Raw genomic sequence first — 18,618 nt, 5'->3', positions numbered from 1 at the left:
TGTCTCAATCCTTGACAATTGGATCTTCAGAGTGAGGGTTGTGCATCTGCGGTTTATTGACTTGGCTGATTGTACCTCAGGATTCAAAGGATTGCCAACTCTGCGGAGCTGGTCCTGGTTGAGCTTTTCAGCCAGTCAGTCAGTGAGTGAGTGAGTGAGTGAGTGAGCTAGTTAGTCATTGATTTGCCAACCGCATTGCAGTGCTGGACAGTGTTTGGGAGCGGTTCATGCTCGCCCACAAGGGGGCAGCGATGGACGATTGACGCTGGTTGGTGCGGATGGGGGTTGTTTCAGCGGCGGATCTCTGGTTTTGGCGCCAAGTCCGCCACGCTGCCCCTGGCGTCAGGCTGCTTCCGGCCTGGCTGAAACAGTAGCGCAGGGGCTGCGAGTGTGAGAAGTTTTGCGATCCCAGACTTGGGCGGCGACCAACTGCTATTAATAACCCCCCGCTGTCCGGCTGAGGAAATCGGGCCTGTTTTTTCTCCTTTCTGCTCTTCACTTCCCTCTTCCCCCCCTCCCCCGGGGGACAGGAGGATCAGCGGGTGGCAAAAAGTGTTCGGGGTTTGGAAAGATGACAGAGATAATAATCTGAGGAGCAGCAATGTCTTTGACAGCAGTGGCGGATGGATGTTCTTCCCGGCAAGCGGCCATCACGGTAGGGCTGGCAGCAGAGCGGGTGTTAATTATCCTTTTTTTATTTTTTTTAACGTGCTCCGTATGTGTCCAGTACATCAAAGTATACTCCGTACATGCTTCGTACACCGGCCACATGGCTTCTCGATCGGTGGGTTCTCTGCTGCTTTGTGTGCTGCACGGGATGATCCTGTCGAACTGTAACTAACTAGCTGGCCGTCTCATCCCTGGGCAGAGGAAGGGGACGAAGAAGCCTTCCAGAACATAGAAACCCACCTTACTTTCTGTCGCGTTCATTTCCCGCGATCGGACATGGGGGTGGAGATTGTGCCTGCAGTCTTGTGATCGATCCCGATTCACCACGAACGGGGGGCCTGGAGAAGTAATAGTAAAATAACCCTGGTCCTAAGAAGATCTCTCCTTTTCTTTTTCTTTCTTTCTTTTCTTTTTTTTTCTTCTTTTCTTTTTTTTTCCATCATTATACAAGGGAGGAAGAACAAGCATGAAGAGGAAGAGGATAGCAGCACAACGGGGCCGCCTTACTCTTGCTCGCCTTGACATGAACCGTACAGTACATCCATACATACGTAATAGTACGATGCTCCGTACAGACATGTGCCGTGTCGTGCGGGACAGCGGTAAATTACAGCCAATGACAGAGGCCTGTGGGGCGTGATGGCTATTTTTAGAGAACGGACGGTGGGCGTTGCAGGTGCTGATTGGCCAGGATAGGACAGTTCGTCCAAGCGCCGTGAGTTTTTTTGGGGTTGGTCGGCGGGGGGCGGGTGCTGATTGGCCGGCCTGGGCTGTCTCGTATCGCGCAGGACGTGGGTTTTCGCGTGGTTTGTAACCTTCGATTCATCCACGGGGCCGCCGGCGGATGGTGAAACTTGCAACAGGGGAGCAAAAAAACCTTTCTCTTTTCTTTTTTTTTTTTGTATTTCAAGGAGTATTACGTATTATAGGAACACACTCTGTGGGAGAGAGAGAGAAGAGGGTTAAAAAATAAAAATAAAAATAAAAATAAAAATAAGAAGCAAGGGGAGAAAAGAAAATGTGCATCAATAAGGGCAGTGTGATGGAAGTTGGTGGTCACTTAATAAGTGCTGACATCGTGCTGACCGAACGGGCTGTTTATTTACCCTGACCATACTCTCCGTACTCCCATAAATTCCATACTTACGGAGTACTTACCTACAGAAAGTACTCCGTACTCTGCACTAAAATACACCAACCCACGCCCCCCGGTACAGCGACTTACACAACCCTTACGGATAGCGCAGTGGCTGTACCCCACCCGCCCTGCTGAGCGTCAAGTTGCGCTGGTTTTTGTCTGGCTGTCCGGGTTTTTGTTTTCTGGTTGCTGTATTGCTTGTCGCTGGCTGTTGCTGTTGCTGCTGCTGCTGCTGCTTGGCTGGCTGGCTGGCTGGCCGTTCTTCTCTCACTCACTCACCCACTCACTCTCTTTCATCCATCTCAACTTCACCTCTTCTCACTTCCCTCTCCTCCCCTCTTCTCTCCTCTCCTCTTCTCTTTTCTTCTCTTGTTCTGCTTCTTCATTGCATTCCTCTCCCATCCTGCACCAGCATCTGTCTTCTCTTCCTCCTTCCTCTCCCTCCTCTCCCTCCTCTCCCTTGCTCTCTCTCTCTCTCACACTCTCCTTTGATCACACCCTCACCTGGTGCCTGGTGTTCCTCTTTCTTCTCTCTTCACTGTCGCATCCCAGCAGTTCCCTGGCTCACCAGCTCATCAGCGGGATTCCTGCCACCCTTTTTTAGAACATCTCCTTTCTTTTGACCTCGCGCTCCCTCTCTTTTATATTATTCTCATTCACTCCTTCTCTGACCCTCCTTTGTGTCCCTTTCGTTTCGCTCTCGTTTCAGCTTCTCCCCGTCGTCATTCCCAGGTGGAACGGCTCTCTCGCAAACTCCTCTTTCGCCTCACCCAACCTGAATCAACCAGCGCCAGAGCTTCATCCTCGCCTACCAGCTACCCGCCGCGCCTCCGCTTCCATCCTCCATCATCTCTTGTTTCAATCCGTCCTTGCGCTCCCGGAGGCCTTGTTTTTTTTTAATCGCTTCTCTCGTCCTTCCGCGTGTCTGGCCCTGAAATCCACCAGTTACATACACCACACGCTCACATAAACAGTACGTTGCATCCCGTCTCAGCTGGATCGCCCTGGTCTCTTTTTCCACTCCTCCCATCACCCCTGCGAGGTTAATTGCCCGTAGTACCTCCCCACCCCTTGTTTATTTTGTTCCTGCTTCTCTACTCCATGCTTGGGGGACAGATCCGGTGATCTTGTCTGTCATCGTCTTCTTTTTTTTTTTGCTTTTCTTTTCTTTTCTTTTCTTTTCTTTTTTTTTTTTTTTTGGATTCCTCTTCTTTTCTTTCTTTCTTTCTTTCTTTCTTTCTTTCTTCCTTTTTACTTCTTCTTCTTCGACGGGCTGGATGGTCTTTGCTGCCGCCCTTCATTTCCTTTCTTGTCCATTCCTCCCCCCCCCCCCCCCAAGAGACTCATCTTTCTCTGTCTCTCCCTCTTTGACAAGATGGCTAACACAAATAAGAGGCCCTTATCTCCAACAATCGCTCAATCTCTCCCATATTCCACCAAACAGCCTCCGAGAAAACAGCGCTCGAGGAAGCCACCGATCTTGGAACATAGTAATAATAATCACACTCCCGGTCGCAGAACCGGTACTCCCCAGGCAAATCATATATCAGCATCTGCACCTCCGACTGCCACGCTTCCCGAAAGCCATCAGCCGTTTGCTGTTTCCGTTATTACGTCCTTAATGTCTGGATTCACAGCGAAATCAACATTTAGAGATGGACCCTGGCGAGACTCGACCGGGGGAACAAGGACAATCACGGGTATCGCGCCGGTGGCAGTGGGCCCCAACAGGACACAGAACACAAACCTGATGACAATGTCGACGGTACCTCCCGCCATGTCGAGGAGTTTTGGTAGCTTCGATGGCCTAGCTCCACCATCTCTGTCGTCGTCGTCGTTGTTATCATCGCCATCGTCAAGGCAGATCGAAGACCATCCGCCAATCGCTCCCCCGTTGCTATCGCGCGAAAGCATGTCAACGGCTTCGGAATCAACCGACTCTTCTCCCACAACCACCAGTTCGACTTTTGACTCTCCCATCATCGTCGAGACCTCTCCAGATTCTTCTCCAGAGTCACCAAGCTCCATCATGCCCTTACCATCGCTCAAATCGAGCCACCAGGACCAAGGATCCGTGAATCAGTCATTCCTACGACCGATGTCTCCGAATGCGAATCCCGGTCCAACGGAGTCCTCCAACCGGCGGGCCAAGAATCTGAAGAACCTGTCGCTTCGATTGCCAGCCTCGCCTTTCCGTCCTCCACTCTCCACCGCCCCGATCGCCGAATCTGGTCGCCATCTCTCAGAACCATCATCACCAGTACGGCCCCATTCCAGGGGATCCAAGCGCCGTCCACCTAATCTGACGATTCAGACTCCTGGTTTCCAGCGCCCGTACTCTTCCAACGGAACGCGGGTGGTGCCACCAACACCCAGCGTCAGGCCTACCCTCCGACATATTGAATCTTCACCATCACTCAATTCCATACTGTCGCCTACTCACACAAATCCTATGATGCCTGCTCCCTTTCCTTCGAAACCGTTTTCACTGGGGACGTGGTGCGATGCCGATCTGGGTAAAGCCTCAAATCAGACTAACTTTAATCCTAATGAACCCCTAATTGAGTTTGGAGAAGAGGATGACTGCCCCATTTCCCGGGAGTCGAGAAAGGGCAGTGAAAGAGGCTACCCAGATGGCCCAATACGTATCTATGACTCCGGACTTTGGCTCTATCTGGAACCTAATGAGGAGGAGGCCTCAAAATTCGATGTCGTCTTCAACGTCGCTAAAGAAGTGAACAATCCGTTCAGCACGGACGGGCCGAAACATGACACCGTGATGTCTGTCTGGAAGGCTACTCTTGCCCAGTCAAACGCAGCTTTGCGAGGGGAGGATCCCGATACCGCTTGTTCAGAGCTGTCGTTCAAATCCGCCCTGGAATCTCTATCCGACGAATGTCCGCCAACCCCCAAAGCCAACCGACCGGAACCAGAGTATATCCATGTCCCGTGGGATCACAATTCCGAAATTCTGGACGACTTGTTTCCTCTCTGCGAAATCATCGATAACAGGATCTCAAAGGGCAAGCGGGTTTTGATTCACTGTCAATTGGGAGTAAGCCGGTCAGCCTCGCTCGTGATAGCGTACGGGCTCTACAAGAACACCCATCTGGACTTCAACGCGGTATACGGCATGGTAAAAGAGAGAAGTTGTTGGGTCGGACCAAACATGAGCTTGATCTACCAGCTTACCGATTTTCGAACAAAAATTCGGGGCGGGACCATCACGAGATCTCCCGCAGACTACAATGAAGCCATGAGAACTGCCCAAAGTTCACACACCCAGACCACAGATATCGAAAGAGAAATTGCCCATTCGAAAGCGGCAGCTTCCACCCCAAACAACGGAAAGCCTGTGGTGGATCCTTCGAAACTGTTCACCCAGGTCAACCCGTTCAGCCCGGATACCTCTTCTAACCGAGTTCGAAGACATATAACGCCGCGACCTCTGCCGTTGAGAGAAAAATTCCACACCATTCACTCTCTACGCAATTCACCCTGCCACGATGGACCTACCGCTACTACCGCCACAACCACAACCACAACAACAACCACAACCACCTTTCAGCGTCCTTCGGTACGGTCCGCTCTGCAAATGGACCTTGTCATGCAGGACGTACCACCAAGTCCATCGTTCTTTTCCCCTAAAGCCAGTGAATTTATCGCAGCACCCTTCCCGCGGTCAAAGGCTGGTGATATTACCTTTGAGAAATTCGCCAACCTTCAGTCACCGAATCTCGTTCGCCGACCTAGCATGAATGATCCCAGGTCACCGCAAAGAAGAGCGGAGCCGATTATCATGAGAAGCATTGACGAATTTCTTTGACCTTTTTTTTAAAAAGAAAACAAACTTTATCTTATTTTATTTTCCCTTCTTCGTTTGGATTCTCATTTCTTAATCCAAACTCGGTAGATTTTATCCGGTACAAAAGATGACGTTTTCAGACGGACCAAGAGTTTACCTACCAAACCCTCCCTTTTTTGGGATATTTTTGAGGATTTTATGAGGGTGCTTCGGGAAGAGCGACCATACTCTGTGGTTCTTTTTTATTTTTTTTTTCGATTATTGTTTGTTGATCGGAAATGGTTCTACGGCCAAAGCGGGCTTTGTTGCTGTTTCTTCTCCCGCCCTCCTATTACAGCTAGCAGGAGGGGAGCGCGTGTGTCTTGATGTAGGCACGCCGCTATTTTGTGTGTACGATTCTCATTCATGCCATTTCCAACCTTTTTTTTTTTTTTTCCTGCAGTTTTTCGGCTATGCCCCGTTTTACACCATCTGCATTGGGGGCTAGAATTCCTGCTTTATTCCACCATGAGCCTTTGTTTGATTGGTTTTTCTTTCTGCCCCTGCAAATTCATCCCTGGCATTGGCGTTGGCGTGGGAAAGGGTTCTCTCTCTCTCTTTTTTTTTTTTCTATGAAAAAAGAAGGATTACATGACATGAGCTCCCGATGATGCTCTATAAATGTAATATTAGTTTTTCTTTTCCCTTTTTTTGTTGGGTTGGGTTCCCCCTTGATACGGCGGGGTGTCATCTTTGTGTTTTTATATTCTCCTGTGTCTGGCTTGCTTCCCTGCGAAAGGTTCCTCTCAATGTTTTATGCATGGCGGGGAGTTTTTGTGGAAGGGAAAGCATGGCGAAGATGAGCGGACGAATTTAAAACCCCTTCCCCTTTTTTCTCTCTATTTATTATTTTGACTTTTGTTTTCGATGCGCTTTGGGCGCGGTGGGAGAAGTGCAGGGGGAAAACAAAAAAAAGGGAAATATGCAGGCACGGAGAATCTTTTTAGAGTGAATGGAAAATTAATGATAAACTTATGGCTGATTCCTTTTTTTTTTTTTTTTTTTTTTTTTTTTTTTGGTTCTCAATCTAATATCTCTCATAACTTAGTATGTAGTTCCTGGGGGACGTGCTTGTACGGTGCAAGAAGAGACTTGCTGCGCTGTTCTCAACCTGCTCCGCCATCTCATTGTTCCTCAGTGGTCAGCAACTTGACGGGAGCCACACCCAATCCTGACACTTTAGAAGTGACATCAAGACAGCGCGCGTGGGTATGTTGGCAGCTAAGCTTTTCTCCCATTGCACCTTAGACGGAGGCGGGAGTTTTGTATGCGGCAGAAGTTTATCGCTGGTGGAGCTGTATGTACTTCTACCCCTCCTCTTCTGCCATGTTAAAAATAAAAAAAATAAAAACAAAAATTAACCTAGGAACTACTCTGTACTCTGTCTTACCGCCAAAATCCCCGCCACTGCACAACGGCAAACACATCAGAAAGGATGGCTTCCACCACAGAGCTCACGCAGAGCGATGATCACCCGCCGCACTTGGATCCGAGCGAATTGGGCACGAAGCAATAGTAAGTAATTCCCCCGCGCAAAAAAAAAAAAAAAAAAAAGAAAAGAGGCCCACCCGCATAAGGAGTACTTTCCCCTATTTTGTTATTGTATTTGCTTAATCACCGCTGTAGCTGGGAGTCATACTACGAACGCTCGTTGGAGCATTTGTCCTCGAAGCAGCGCGGGAGTCGGACGCCTGGAGATGCGGACGCCAGCAGCGATAACGACGACGACGATGATGATGACGATCCGGGCACGTCCTGGTTTACCGAGCACAATGCGCCGGAGAAAGTGTTGCGGTTCTTGACGGCGGAAGGGTTCCCGCTTGCGCCCTGCAACACGAGCGGGCGGGAGCAGCCGAGGATATTGGATCTGGGGACCGGGAATGGGAGTATGCTGACGTTGCTGAGGGAGGAAGGGGGTTTCCTCGGGGATATGGTCGGGGTGGATTACTCGGAGAGGAGTGTGGAGCTGGCGAGGAGGTTGGCCGGGGGAGGTGGTGGTGGCCAGGGGCGGCGGATCCGGTTTGAGGTGTGGGATATACTCGCTGCTGGCGAGGGTGATGATGATGATAATGATGGTAGTGGTGGTGGTAATAATGGACTGGACGGCTTGGAGTGGTTTCCTGCGGCGGAGGGCGGGTTTGATATCGTGCTGGATAAGGGGACGTTCGATGCCGTGTCGTTGTCCGGGGAGGAGATTGTCGAGGGCGAGAGGAAGGTGGTGAGGCGGGTGTGCGAGATGTATCCGCGGGTTGCGAGGCGGTTGGTGAAGAAGGGCGGGTTCTTGGTGGTGACAAGCTGTAATTGGACGGAGGACGAGCTGGTGAGATGGTTCACGCGGGCTGATGGCCGTGACGGGGGAGATGCGCTGGAGGTCTGGGGCAAGGTCGAGTATCCCAAGTTCAGATTTGGCGGAATGGAAGGACAGGGGGTGTGCACGGTTTGCTTTCAGAGGAAGAGAGGGCAGTAAGAGCCCGCCTGGTGAGTGTGGTGGTTCTCTTGCTTGGACTGCAAAATGATCTTTGATTACGGGTTCGGCTGACGGTTGGAGGAAAAGACAGGATATCTACATATCTTAGTTACCCACTGTCGGTGGCCTTCACCTCCTAAGGTCGACATCATTTCTCTCAATTCTTCTTTCTCAGCAGCGCCACGACACACCACCTTGCTCGATTCTCCGGGCCTTCGCCCTCTCTGACCGGCCGCCATTCCCGCGTCACTTCGCCCATCTCGCTCGTCGCATTGACGTCCCTCTCATAGATCTCTTCCACAACTAACCCCATCGACACGGCCGTCTCGAAAAACAAAGCCACGATCTCTCTGCCGGTATGAAAGCCAGCAACCACCCATGCCACGCCCGCTTCTTCACCCCTGTCCTCCACAGGCCCAGCAGTTGACCCCTGTTCGGTCTTCGCCGGCGCTTTCAGGAACCACAGCAAAGACCTGACCAGATTCTCATGCTGATCCCTCATCCACAGACAATCCGCGCAGATGATGCGCGTGAAAGCGCCCTTGTTATCCGCCGCGAATCTGATCACGTTCTCATCTCCGTCTTCTGCAGGGTTTTCACGTCCACTGCTCTGATTTTCGAAGAAAACACCCCACTCGTGTGGGTGGACAGATATCCGTTCTCGGATCGTCCGTTCGGGGATGTTATGTGCGATTCCTGACTGCACGGCGCCGGCTAGGGCGGCGGAGGAAGGGTGATCGGTTATGCATACCGTCTCGGCGCCGGCGAGCGCGGCGATCAAGGACGGAAGCGCGGTGCCTGCGGTGAGAGAGAGTTACGGTTGAGCTAGATGATTTGAAGCCACGCCGAAAAGCAATGCAATGGGGGAACAGCGTCTGGAAAGGCGTTCGCTATGTGATGTTTTGGTTTTTCCGCCCCCCCCCCCCCCCCCCCCCCCCCCCCCGGCTCAATCCATCGCGTTACTAGATGAACTGTATTATTCTTTGCGCTTGGCTGTGTTCCTGACCAGACAGGGCATCGCGCCGGTTTGAAGCAACAAAGAATGAGGTTACGGGAGAAGATGGCTATCCTCCTTGCGGATGGATATTATTTAAAACGGCAAGATATACCCGATGCCATGTACATAGATCAGACTGGAGAGGTCGAGACAACGAGGACATCTCTCCAGAAAAACCTACCTACATACATATACACATATCGCCAGGCCAAAACATAAAAAGAAAAAAAGAGAAAAACTGGGTAGAATAAAGGGGAGAAGCACCGAACCAGAATGAAAAAGAAGAAAACATAAAAAGTCCAATCCGAAGTTGGTTATCATTGTCACTCACCAGCGCCAACCTCCAACACCTTCTGTCCTCTCACACCCCACCGCCTCACGAGTTCGTTCTCCTCCTCTCGCGTTCTCCCGCCGCCGACCCTCCTCAGCCTCTCCGCCTCCTCAATCCGCTCCGCAACCACCAGCGCCCCTCCCCACAGGTAATGCGCAAACAGCCTCCGACCGGCCTCTACGCCAGCATCCTCCTCCTCCCCTTCCCGCTCCCGCGCAGTAGTACCTTTTTGATCCTCTGTCTCTTCTTTTTCTTCTTCTTCTTCTTCTTCTGCTATCTTACACCCATAATCAGGAACAACAACGCGAACGCCGCCGAAGAGCGGGGACGTGTACAGGAGTGTCTGGCCCGGGTTGCCGAGGCAGGAGGGCGCTTCATCTGGGTAGAGATGGGGGAGGAAAGAGGAGAGGAGGTCTTCAGCGTCGTTGGGATCGGTGGCGTTGGTGTCGATGGTGGGCTGCGGGGGGGATGAAGATGTTGGTGTTAGTGTTGGTGGTGGTGGCGGGGTGGAAGGGCGGCGGAGGGGTTGGATGCGCGAGGGCAGCATTGGGCGGGTGGTAATGGGATTGAGTGGGAAAAGGAGAGATAGGTAAAAAGGCAAATTTGATATGGGAACTTTTTTTTTTTTTTTTTTTTTTGTTAGAAGATGATGATAGCGGAGAGCGTGAATTGTGGGAGAGGCTTTGAAAAGAGTCCCTTTTTTTTTTTAATTTTCCGCCCTCAAGTGGGAGTGACATCAGGGCGGTTGGATGTTTCTTCATACCTGATCGATGGCGTTCAAGCCGCCTTCATCACTGGTTTTTTTGTCTCTTTTCTTTTCTTTTTTTTTTTTTTTTTTTTTTTTTTTCAATGTCGGACGGCTCGAGCATTACATCTACTTCGAGACGACTGAGAAGGATTCTATCCGTGAGCAAGCATCACAGCCCAGTCTCCTATGTATCGCCCACATCTGGCCAACATAAACTAAACCAACCACCACACCAATCACATGTCACAATTGCGATACCTAAATAATCAGCAAACAGTTGCGCTGTGCTCTCCACTCTACAAGCCGAGAATTCCATCCGCAGCGTCCAAGAAAAGGCCATGTTCTCCGCAGGCAGGGAAGCTACATATGTATGTACGCTCGCGTGCAGGGATGGACAGGCGGTGGGACGAATATAGGTCGGGATTTCTTTTGCCGTTGGAAGGATCATCTTGCTTGCGGAGGGAATATACCATATAATTAGCTCTTGTTTAGCAGTTAAAGGGGAAGGGAAGAAAAAAAAAAAGAAAAAAGAAAAAAGAAAAAAGGAACGGTGTACGGAGTAGAAGGGCAGCTCAATGGGCTCTGGAATACACGTTGATTAGGAACTACCTCAAAAGAACACAGATGTTGACCTTTTAAATTTATATTTCTCCCTTTTTTTGGCGGAGAATTAGACGGAAGCTCGAGCTAAATACTCCGTAAATCGAACCACCTTTAAGAGCACTCTATTATCGCCGTTACTATGCAAGGATCATGAGGAGTCCCGATGCTACCTCCAGCGCATGTCGCTAAGGCAGCAGGCCCTGCACAGTTCACCCCACAAGGAATCTTATCAGTGCCAATGCGAGGCGCAACATTACCAACCTACCTCTAAGCGGGAGAGCGTTCCATCCAGTCGGGCTCTCGAGAGCCGGGCGGGGGAGGGGAACGATCTGATTGTATTAAATTGACGCTCCCGCGGTCCCCCTTCTCGTTCAAGCGGCTGCCGGGAGAGACCTAATCTGTGGACTGTGTTTTCGGGGGACGAGAGGATCTTCATATCTCTCGCCTTTCTCTTTCTCGATACTATAGATCCTAGGTTGTTCCTTTTCTTCTTCCTTTTCTTCTTCCTTTTCACAGGAATTGAGACGGGCATCATGACGGCGGCCGAGTCTGCACCGGCTCTTCCCGACTATGTGTTGGATCCCGATGCCGTGCTGAAGGACGAAGTTTCCTGGCGCTACGGAAGGGCCCCTGATTATTCAAAGACGAGAAAGGTGTACGAAGAAGGTACCATCCCACTTCCACCTTTTCACCAGGCCATGGCCCGTCTAAAGCCAGCCAAAAAAAATCAATCACAGGGAAAACCCGCAACCACGAACCGCGCAGCCTCCCCGACCTCGTCGAAAACCTGGTGAAGAACTGGGAGATCGAAGCGTCGTTCAAGACCAAGCTGGAGGAGTGGCGTACGGTGGACGGTAGCTGCTACAGGTTCTCGCTGAACGGCGGGCCGGCGCAGGACGGGAACCACATGCTGCGGGTGGGCACGTACAATGCGCTCATACCGTCGAATCAGTATTACGACCCTGAGCGGCTGGACTTTGCGACGAGCCACAAGGCGTTCAAGCGGATGATGCCGACGTTTGCGTGGGAGGTGCTGGAGGTGTACAGCGGGCCGCCGACGGTGACGTTTAAATGGAGGCATTGGGGACAGATGGCCAATGATTATGTGGGAATGAACGAGTATAAACCCCGTCCTTTTCCTTCATTCACTCTCTTCTTTCTTTTCTTTCTTTTTCTTTTCTTTTCCTTTTCCTTTTTCTTTTCTTTTCCTTTTCCTTTTTCTTTTTATTTCTATTTCTATTTTTATTTTTATTTTTATTTTTGGGAGCAAAGGTCCTAGAGAATTTTGTTAAGAGGAGAACAGGATTTTTACTTACCAATGAGAAATTGTACAGCAAGGGCGACAAGGTCACGGTCAAGGCGCACGGCGGGATGATCGACATCCAGGGGATGCTCATCGCCAGGGTCAACGACAAGCTCCAGATCGAGTCGATCGAGGTCTGGTTTGACCCGCTGGAGATGTTCCGGCAGATCGCGAAGCACAGCGACGCGGTGATCACCAGTCCGATGGCGGAAGGGGGAGGGCAGGGGGAGAGCGAGATGCGGTGTCCAATGGCACATTGATTGTGGGAGGAAAGGGAAAAAAAAAAAAAAAAAAAAAAAAGGATACAGAGAGTTACATATGTATTATTTATTTATTTTTTTTTATTTGGAAGAATGACGAAATGGAAGGGGAAGTCTGACATTCGAATTTGACATCAAAACCTTCCCCCCCACAAGTTGCATCACAGAGTTCCAGGCTCGGGAGAGGGTACATATCAACGCCTTTTGTGGATGAAGAAAGAGTCAAGAGAGTTCGACGTACGGAGCCTGCCCAGGTGAACTGGGGCCATGACGGTGTTCTGCGACCTGATACCGTCATTTGGGCATAATTTTGTCAGGATGGAGAGTTGTGTGCTTTTTTTGGGGCGTGGGACGGTGGAGACGGCGAGCCCACTTGTAGAGTCATTGAGGAGAGTTGAGGATAGTTGTTCGCCTCTTCTTTTTCTTTTCCTTTTTTTTTTTTTTTTTCCCTCTAATTTTTTTCTAATTTTTTTCTTTCTGGATGGAAATATCCTGACGCACAGTCTGCTGACCAAGAAAACAGAGGCCCTGGCCCGGCGTTTGACTGTCTAAGTCAGTTGCAAGACAGACGGCACCAGGCGAGGGGTGGCGATGGACTGGCCGGACGGGCAGAGTGAGTGGGCGCACAGGGGAGTGGAGATCGCATGACGGAGACGGGGAGAGAGAGAGAGAGAGAGAGGAGAGAAGCAAGCAAGATCAGTACCAGCATCGGCATCAACATCGACATCGGCATCAGCATCAAGGCCAGGACGAGGACGAAGAGACCATCACCCACCGTCAGTCAGTCAGCTGTCCGTCTGTCACATCGTCTGTCACCATCGTCTGTCACCTATCGTCTGTGGCTGTCGCTGTCGCTGTCGTCTGTCGTCTGTCTGTCACTGGTTGTCGATGCTGAATTGCTGAATTGCTTCTAGTCAGGCACACGGCGGGAACCCTAAACCCGGGCTAAGGTAACTGCCACGCGCCAAACCAGCCCTACTGCCACGGCTGCCCTGTTCATCATTCTTTTTTTTTTTTTTTTTTTCTTTTTTCTTTTTTCCTCCCCGCAAAAAACTTGAAAAAAAAAAAAATATTGAAGAAAATACGGAGTAGAAAAATAGAAATTAAACAAAAATATCACTTGCAGCTGACGATCAGCGAGCCCGATCCCACTGTTTCGCCACTCGAGAAATAATTTCTTACCGATTAGTTAGTTACTAGTACGACTCGTAGCAGACATTTAGAAACTGTTTTCCTCATACTCCGTATATATATATATATATTTTCCCCTTGGTGTTCTCTCTGTTGATTTGGATGAAACGTCTCGACTATTAGTTATAGGAGAATTTCAAATTCCTGGGATGAATTTGTCTGTGCTAAATTAAGCAACTTTCTGGCTTTTTCGTCCTTCAACTCTCTTTTTTGCCCTTCCCGCCCAACTTACTTTCATCCCCTCTCTCTCTTCCTTTTTTTTTTTTTTTTTTTTATTACACTTTTTTTTGCTTTTTTTTTTTGCTTTCGCTCTCGGTCTGGAATTGGGGTCTTTTAATCCGACTGTGATTCGCCCTCCCACCGCGCGGCCAACCCACACGGCCCCATCAGCGTAGCTCCACGCACAGTCCCCTGGCCCGGCTTTGCTCTCTCTCTCTCTCTCTCTCTGTGTGCTGCTGCTCAACTTGAACTTTGCTGCTTGTTTCTTCACTTTTATCCTGCTTGTTCTTCTTGTCCTTTTCATCCTTCTGCTGTCGTCGAAATCCCCATCCCTCTCATCCTCCCTCTCTTCCCCCCCTTTCTCTCCTGACATGTCTGATCAGCCCATTCTCTCTCCCCGTCTGTTCATTGTCAATTCGCCTTCCCTTTGATTCCCCGTCCTTGGTTGCATGGGCGGCCGCTGCACCTCCACTCCTCTCCTCTCTCTCGCTCTCTCTCTTCTTCTTCTCTCTCACATTCACTCACTTCACTCACCTCTCTCTTACTCCCCTCTCCACTCCCACAATTATCCTCCCCAACTCTACATTCCTCTCTAAACAATGACATCCTTCAAGGTACGCCTCTCTCCCTCTCTCTCCCTCTCCCTCCCTCCCCATTTATCCACGGCCACCGCCGCCCTGTTCCAGAAAATCCACCGTGCACGAACGTATGAAGTTTGTTGGTTAGACCCCCGACTGATCGCTCCGCAGGATGCCTCCAATGCCCGACCCTTTGGCCAGTCCTCCACTCCTCACACCCGCCAGTCCTCCGGCCGTCTCCATTCCCACTCCATATCCCTCGGCGTCGTCAACACAAACCACCGTGTCACCCGCAGGAAGAGCATGACTTCTACCGCAAACGTCGCTGCCGTCGCTGCTGCCCTCGGCGGCTCCCCTGCCTCCCAGAACCCACTGCCCACCACCTCCTACCACCGTCGAGGCCTGAGTTCGCGAAAAGTCGGCCTCGAATCTACCTCCATGGGCTCCTCATCGTCCGCCCTCGGCTCGTACATCGCCCAGCAACGGAAGAACTCGCCCAATTCCGCCGTCACCACCGCCGGCAATAATACCAACACCACCACCACCACCACCAACAACAACAACATCAACATCAACAGTAATAATAATCAAAGCGGAGAGGAAACCTCATCCACGAGTCGACCGATCAGCACCAAACACCGCAGCCGTCGAGCCAGCGAGGGCTCACATCTCATCAGAGGCGAGGGAAAACGGTCCTTGACTGAGCTGAAGTGTGATCGGTGTGGGAAAGGGTATAAGCATAGCAGTTGCTTAACAAAGCATATGTGCGTATACCTCAATCGATGCCCATCCAATCTTCCCAGCAGTCTCCCCTCCCAGCAGCTTCCCCTCCCAACAAAACAAAAAAAAGAAAAAAAATCATCCTTTGGATGGGAGAGATTGTATCTCTCATGGGCGTTTCACACTCCATTCATTCACGGCACCTCTCTCTCTCCTTTTCTCTCTCTCCCACCTCCGGGTCTGCTGTGTGCTGCTGTCCATGAAATGGTTCCCTGTCAGCCTGCCACCGCCCACCCATTCACTACCTCCCACTGCCCTTCCTTCATTCAGACCGCGATCCTTTCCAATGTCTGGGCCACTTCGTTGACACTCCTGGAACAGGTGGGAACATGACCCCGCGTGGGCCTATACCTCTAAGCTGCTCATCTCCAAACATCAGCAGGTCCAGCTCCTCGAAGCTGCGACCGTCCTGGTGAACATGAACCAAGAGCCCACCCCGTCGGACCATGCCCGCTCTGGCGACTCCGACCGTTCCTCCGCCTCCCCAACCGCCTCGGGAATATCAGAATTACGCGATGAATTGAGTTCAACAGAGACCACACCTCCACCGGCGGGTGACGAATCCATGACCAAACTGGGAGACCACCACCGTTTTGGTTCTTCTGCCTTCTCTCGCTCGTTCCAGTCCATGCCGTCGAGCTCCTTCGCCGGAAGCGCTCCATCATACTCCCCCGCCCGATCCCACTTCCGCCAGTCCAGCATAGACACTCGGCCCTCAACCGCTGGTACCGGTGTCCTGGATGACGACGAGGCCGGTCTAGCAGCCGCCATCGAACTATGCAACTTTGGCACCCCACGGACCGGTGCCAACGCCATGTCCTCTGACGTCCCTCCGGTGCCTCCACTGCCAGCTCGCTACCTGAGCCAGAGCATGAATAACAGCTCCCACGCTGGCGGCGGCGCACACAACACCGCGCGAAGCTTCGACGTTCGAAGCACAACCTCTAAAGACGCGTCCTCCACGCCCACCATGTTCAATCCCTTCCTTATCAACCCCCCGCTCTCATACAAGATCTCAGACGAACGGGACGTAAAAATGGGCGATGTCAAACCGATCCACGAAGAAGACGACAATTTCGATCGAGATTCTGTCGTTCCCATGGATGAAGATGATGACGGGGTCTTTGGCAAGATGGAGGAATGAATGGGCAAACTCATATACATATATATATATGGCCTACGCCTCCTTTCCCAGTCAAGGCATCTCGATTTTTTTTTTTTTTTTTTTTTTTTTTTTTTTTTTTTTGGTGTCCTGTTTTTGTCTTTTGCGTTTTGGTTTTCTTTCTATCAGCTCTGACGACATGATCGATGTTTCAAGATGGGGGCACAGCGGCGATCCATCATGATCGACATCGCTTGTCATCAAGCAACTCTGGGGAACACGGAGACCGCCATACCCACTGGTTATTATCTTGCACAACGCCTTGACTGGATAATGATGCTTGGCTTTTTTTTTTTTTTTTTTCGAATATTTTTGCGCCTTTTCTTTTATTTTCTCTCCCTACGGCCACACCGTTTTTGAGTGCTAAGCTGTCGTCGCGCTTCCTGATTCCCTAGTAAACTTTGCTTTACCAACTATACGATGTACAATGAAACGAATTTATACACCTTTCCTTTTTTTTTTTATTTTTTTTCTCTCTTTTTCTCTTTTTTCTTTTTTGGAGACCCCTTAGCTTTGAGCATTTACGCATGTTTCTTTTGGGCCGTTTCTACCGTGCGAGTTTCGAGGAATGAGAATTTTTGAGGAGATTCGAACGATGTGTTCCGTAAACCCCTCCTCTTGGGGACTGATAAATATTTGTGAAGAAAAAGAATCAAAAGACAAACCCACATTTTTTTTTTTTTTTTTTTTTTTTTTGGGATATTTAATAAGCAAATGAGGACCAAATGGCCCTGAAGAAACAAAATAAAATAAAATAAAAATGGGGGACAAAACACAGGTTGTTAAAAAGTTGCCCCTCTGGAAACATGATTCGAGACAAACCAGGAACAGAAACCAAGGAAAAAGGGACGGGTATCGAAACGTCGCATAAAACAAAGCCCAGCCACGACGAGAACAACATGAGTAGAGCATGATTTTGAGAGGGAAAAATTGAAAAAAAAAAAAAAAAAAGGGACTCTGTACTCCGCACAAAAAGAAGAATACGGAGAGGCCCATCCAACCTCCCGACAACATCAAAGCCACACCCCATGCATAACTGAACATGCATAAATCGCGACAAGACCACCAAAGCATGCGCGAACCATACACATCCACCACCCAAGCAAAAACCCCGGATCAAACGCCACCAGTGACAAGTCTTAGGCCGAAGCCTTTTCGATATCGATCCCTCGATGAGGAATTATGTGTCCGAGGACTCAACACCCATCCCCTCTTCTTAAAACAACCGTCAAAAACCATCTCAGGGCCCCGAAGGCTCTTTATCTTTTCTCTCTTATAATCGAATCACCCCTTCGAAAGTGGGGGGAGGAACGTAACTTAGACCGTAGGGCATCTTCGAACTCTCTCACAAAATCGGATTCGTAAAATCGCCGTAGGTATGTACTCTTAAGGCTTCCGAGGCTTTTCTGTAATCGATCCCTTCGCAGTGGATTAAAAGGCAAAACCAAGGAAAATAAAAGGAAGAGGAGGAGGAGTCGGAGTCAAGGGGAGCGCAAATCCGTAATATCTATCGATATTTTGTTTTTTTTTTTCAGCGCAACCGCTATTCTCACAAGCACCAGTTTCCATTCTCAAAGGGTATATCGGTTGACGCAGCGAGCTTCGACCAGACTTCTCTGATTGAAGAAAACGTAAATATCAGTCTATCCTTCATGCCATCTGGGTATTTTATCGGGAGATGTGCCTCTTACCTTAAAAGACCCATTCCCAAAAGAACAAAGGATCACGCAAGTATATTCAAGATGGTTAAAACTCCATTAAGGAGCTCCCGATTGATAAGAACAACGGAAGAAAAAATAAGAAGTAGAAGAAGAAGAAGGAAAAAAAAAATATAGACTTAGAAGTAGATAAGAAGAATAAGAAAAGACTCGAAAGAAAAGAAAGGAAGGTCAGAAAAAAAAAAGAGCCAAAAGAATAACAACAAAGATCTTCTCTATAAAAACCCCGGACAAGCAACCCGCCCACCCACGCATCAACACACACTTGGTGCCAACAACATCTCCTGGACCCCCACGGTCGGAAGAGGGGAAAAAAAGAGAAATCTCGAAGCAGCAGACGGATACAAAACCAAGGGAAAACAGGAACCCGAAAGGCCCTTTCTCCACGGTCGATTTTGTTCCTCTAAAGGCTCCTTGACTTTCTTCTTCTTCTTCTCTCCTATCGTGGAGGCGTCGGAGAAGTCGTCGATACCAGTGAAGTAGAAGACTTGTGAGTGTTGCTGGGAGTTACTCAACCGTCGACGTTTTTTTTGCGGAAGATCTTTTATGTGTTTTTCCCTTTGGTCGTTCTTGTTCTCTTTCCCTTCTTGGCTCTTTTCTTGTCTTTTCC

At 49.9% G+C, this 18,618-nt stretch overlaps 7 protein-coding genes across 7 annotated transcripts; 6 read left to right on the top strand and 1 right to left on the bottom strand.

Moving 5' to 3' along the window:
- Nucleotides 1-603: 603 nt before the first annotated feature.
- Nucleotides 604-1,137, top strand: CIMG_12738 (uncharacterized protein). Its single transcript, XM_001248198.2, has 3 exons — nt 604-655; nt 728-784; nt 875-1,137. Exons 1-3 carry the CDS (start codon nt 624-626, stop codon nt 1,017-1,019), a joined length of 234 nt encoding a protein of 77 aa, XP_001248199.2. The 5' UTR covers nt 604-623; the 3' UTR covers nt 1,020-1,137.
- A 2,045-nt stretch (nt 1,138-3,182) lies between these two features.
- On the top strand, nt 3,183-6,642 carry CIMG_01972 (protein-tyrosine phosphatase; the record flags this gene model as incomplete). The annotated part of the gene is made up of 1 exon (XM_001248200.2): nt 3,183-6,642. One exon carries the CDS (start codon nt 3,183-3,185, stop codon nt 5,631-5,633), a length of 2,451 nt encoding a protein of 816 aa, XP_001248201.2. The 3' UTR covers nt 5,634-6,642.
- Nucleotides 6,643-7,002: 360 nt separating this feature from the next.
- Nucleotides 7,003-8,710, top strand: CIMG_12737 (S-adenosylmethionine-dependent methyltransferase). Its single transcript, XM_004445674.1, has 3 exons — nt 7,003-7,166; nt 7,278-8,129; nt 8,206-8,710. The coding sequence occupies exons 1-2, from the start codon at nt 7,087-7,089 to the stop codon at nt 8,116-8,118; spliced, it is 921 nt and encodes a 306-aa protein (XP_004445731.1). The 5' UTR covers nt 7,003-7,086; the 3' UTR covers nt 8,119-8,129; nt 8,206-8,710.
- CIMG_12736 (nicotinamide N-methyltransferase) lies at nt 8,146-10,054 on the bottom strand. The gene is made up of 2 exons (XM_004445673.1): nt 9,447-10,054; nt 8,146-8,916 (listed from the first exon to the last, which is right to left on the bottom strand). The coding sequence occupies exons 1-2, from the start codon at nt 9,991-9,993 to the stop codon at nt 8,276-8,278; spliced, it is 1,188 nt and encodes a 395-aa protein (XP_004445730.1). The 5' UTR covers nt 9,994-10,054; the 3' UTR covers nt 8,146-8,275.
- A 1,125-nt stretch (nt 10,055-11,179) lies between these two features.
- Nucleotides 11,180-12,400, top strand: CIMG_01974 (uncharacterized protein). The gene is made up of 3 exons (XM_001248202.2): nt 11,180-11,463; nt 11,535-11,916; nt 12,132-12,400. The coding sequence occupies exons 1-3, from the start codon at nt 11,331-11,333 to the stop codon at nt 12,358-12,360; spliced, it is 744 nt and encodes a 247-aa protein (XP_001248203.1). The 5' UTR covers nt 11,180-11,330; the 3' UTR covers nt 12,361-12,400.
- A 1,969-nt stretch (nt 12,401-14,369) lies between these two features.
- CIMG_01975 (leucine-rich repeat extensin-like protein 5) lies at nt 14,370-16,272 on the top strand (the record flags this gene model as incomplete). The annotated part of the gene is made up of 3 exons (XM_001248203.1): nt 14,370-14,384; nt 14,520-15,112; nt 15,450-16,272. 3 exons carry the CDS (start codon nt 14,370-14,372, stop codon nt 16,270-16,272), a joined length of 1,431 nt encoding a protein of 476 aa, XP_001248204.1.
- A 689-nt stretch (nt 16,273-16,961) lies between these two features.
- On the top strand, nt 16,962-17,991 carry CIMG_01976 (uncharacterized protein). Its single transcript, XM_001248204.2, has 2 exons — nt 16,962-17,876; nt 17,933-17,991. Exon 1 carries the CDS (start codon nt 17,333-17,335, stop codon nt 17,567-17,569), a length of 237 nt encoding a protein of 78 aa, XP_001248205.2. The 5' UTR covers nt 16,962-17,332; the 3' UTR covers nt 17,570-17,876; nt 17,933-17,991.
- The last annotated feature ends 627 nt before the right edge of the window (nt 17,992-18,618 follow it).

This window comes from Coccidioides immitis (genome assembly GCF_000149335.2).
Source record: "Coccidioides immitis RS genomic scaffold supercont3.1, whole genome shotgun sequence".
NCBI lineage: Eukaryota > Fungi > Ascomycota > Eurotiomycetes > Onygenales > Onygenaceae > Coccidioides > Coccidioides immitis.
Note: the sequence above shows the minus strand (reverse complement) of the source record. Positions and strands in the feature narration are given on the sequence as shown.